Source organism: Cibotium barometz, chromosome 8, assembly GCF_041138505.1.
Source record: "Cibotium barometz isolate CiBa-2024 chromosome 8, ASM4113850v1, whole genome shotgun sequence".
Lineage (NCBI taxonomy): Eukaryota > Viridiplantae > Streptophyta > Polypodiopsida > Cyatheales > Cibotiaceae > Cibotium > Cibotium barometz.
In genome coordinates, this window is record NC_141053.1 from 14,069,616 (window position 1) to 14,072,379 (window position 2,764).

At 39.6% G+C, this 2,764-nt stretch overlaps 1 protein-coding gene across 1 annotated transcript; it reads left to right on the forward strand.

Moving 5' to 3' along the window:
• Positions 1-1,384: 1,384 nt before the first annotated feature.
• Positions 1,385-2,250, forward strand: LOC147635942 (uncharacterized). The gene has a single exon (XM_086801053.1). The coding sequence runs from the start codon at positions 1,659-1,661 to the stop codon at positions 2,013-2,015; it is 357 nt and encodes a 118-aa protein (XP_086657179.1). The 5' UTR covers positions 1,385-1,658; the 3' UTR covers positions 2,016-2,250.
• Positions 2,251-2,764: the final 514 nt, after the last annotated feature.

Below are 2,764 nucleotides of genomic sequence, written 5' to 3' on the forward strand. Positions count from 1 at the left end.
TGGTACATGACTGGTCGAAAAACCATGTCTACCTACGAGCTAGAGAGAGAAATAGAGGGAGTTAGAGAAAGTAAGAGAGATTGAGAGAGAGAGAGAGAGAGAGAGAGAGAGAGAGTTGAATAGAGTTAGATAGAGAAAAAATTGGAGAAATAGAGTTAGAGAGTGAGGGAGAGAGAGAGTTAATAGAGTTAGAGGGCTAAAGAGAGAGGGAGAAAAAGAAAGGAAAAGAAAGAGAGAGAAAAAGAGAGGGGGGAGAGAGAGAGGAGTAGAATTAGTTTAAATAAAATGTTTTTTTGAGGGAAAAATAAAAAAGAGCGAGAGAGAATATTTTGTTGGAGCTTGTGGCGCTAAAGGTGTACCGTAAGTGCTATACAACTACATGTTGAGTGCATTGAATTGAAAGAGGATGGCATCGTGGAGAGAAGTGGGTGCTTAGCGGTAAGAGAAAGGAATTATAAAAATATGGTAATGGAATAGAGGAGAAAAGAATTAATAGAAAAAGGACTCAGGAGCACCTATGACGGCGCAGCCCTTGTGTGGAGCAACAATTTACTTTTATTTAAAAAAAAACAGGTAGTCAGTTATATATATATATATAGCGCACTTTTTGCTTACATTTTAATCAAAGAATATATATATATATATATATCACACTTTTTGCGTACATTTTAATCAAAGAATATTGCTATGTAAAACCAGGAAATTTCTCAACCTGCTTTACATTCACATTTAGACATTATGTGTTAAATACAAAAAAGGCTAGGGGTTAGATTTTTCCTTTGCTTTTATAAAAGAAAATGGGGGACGTGAACTGTCAACAAATTAAACTTTACCCTGGTTATTTAGCTTATTATTTATTTGCCATTACCGGATTATTAAGTTTAAAATCGCATTTTTTTAAAAATGGTGGGTCTGGAAAATGATTTATCACAGCACCTACTTTTTATAAGTGCAGCTTTAACGGATTTGAGGAAATTTTGGGGGAATATATATATATATATATATATAATAAATATAATGCAATTTTCCCAATTGTTATGATTTATGATGAACGAGGGGTGATGTTTTGTGATGATTGGTAAAGGGATATAAATGAGCATTGAGAAATATTTTATTTTTCTTTATATTATATTTGATGTAAGTTATTAAAAGCAAAAAAGAAAAGAAAACAGGCCCTCCACTATGGTGAGTGGATGGCGGGCCCTGCCATTTTCTTATTAATTGACTAACTCCGATTGTGTTTTAAAAAACAGCGTTAATTAAAATTTTCAAAAACGGAAAAGCCGCCTTCAAGCACGGATGGCAAGGTTTATGGAAATGTTAATAATCAAGGCGATCACAACGGCTTTCCATCGCCACTACACACAGCGCTCTCTCTCTCTCTCTCTCTCTCTCTCTCTCACACACACACACACACACACACGCGCGTCTATATAATTAGGGCTGGGCTCCTAAGCTCTTTCTTAACCTCGTTTCTTCGTTGATCCACTCTCCTCTGATTCGCATTTTTCAGTCAATCCCTCCTTACTTTGCAAGCTTCTCCTGCTAGGCTTTGGATCGTCTGCTGCAGCGTCATTTGACCCAGAGAGCAGTTGAGTGGCAAATCTGCGCCGCCGCAAGCGTGGGATTAATTAGCCTGATCATCTCCTGCTGCACTAATGGCCACCCTTACACGAGGCGTGTCGTTCAGGAGGCAAGGCTCGTCAGGCCTGAGCTGGGCAGATCACTGGGTGATAACCGACGAGGGGGTGATGGTGATGAGGAAGAACCCAGAAGGCACCGCGGCCGCCGCCGAGGTGGCAATCAAGGGCAAGGTGGTGGGCAAATCGGCGAACGCCAAGGCTGCAGCAGGTGCAGGCGGCGGCGGCCAGCTTCAACGCAGCAGAAGCCTCAACAACAACGACGAATACTCGAGGAAGGCAAAATCTCGTGTGGTTGGATGGCTCAAGAAGGCCTTCAGCGCTAAATCCGAATTATGCCCGCAATCCCCTCTGCAGCTCTCCCAACCTTATTGAGAACCCTTAATCTTCACCCCTAATCTCTTCCTCTAATTATGTTTGGAGATTATCTATAACTCGATTGAGATCAGCTGGATCGCCTTACTCCGAGCGCGGCCCCGTCCGCACCGATGGATTGAGAACAGCTGCTAAAATTACGTGTAGTAGCCACTTTCTCTTTGGTTGTATTACCTTCTCTCTTTGGTTTTCTTTAATCACACTTCTAATCCAATCGGCTAATCGCCTTTGCTTCTTTAATTTCTCTGCCTCATCTGTTTAACATGATTTGATATCTCATTTTCGCCTGTTTATATATTATATGTCTAAAATGAAAGGCGACCAAATCATCAATTTGTCTCTAATTCGTCCCTAATTCAGTCTTACTTAAAAGATAACCTTGAGATTATTATTATTTTTGCCTTAATGCTATTCCTGGTTTATAACTTTATTGTCCTTGTATGATGAATTTTGCTTCCCATGTGGGTAACCCCCATGCTGTCCATCTACATTCTGAACGGAGCATCTAGATAGCTAGGAAGTTGTATTATTTTTAGCATCTAGATGGCTAGGAAGTTGCATTATTTTTAGCATCTAGATGGCTAGGAAGTTGCATTATTTTTAGCACAATAATGATGGACCCAAGACCTAGTCATTTTTTTCCTTTCCTTTTCTTTACTAGAAAAAGAGAACCTCTTAATGAGATGTAGGTATAATAGCTTTAGCTTTTTGTACCAAAAAGCTACATTTTGGAATAATTTCTTCTCATA

Bases quoted from the DNA above. Each gene is read 5' to 3' on its own strand.
- LOC147635942 (XM_086801053.1), top strand. From the start codon at position 1,659: ATGGCCACCCTTACACGAGGCGTGTCGTTCAGGAGGCAAGGCTCGTCA.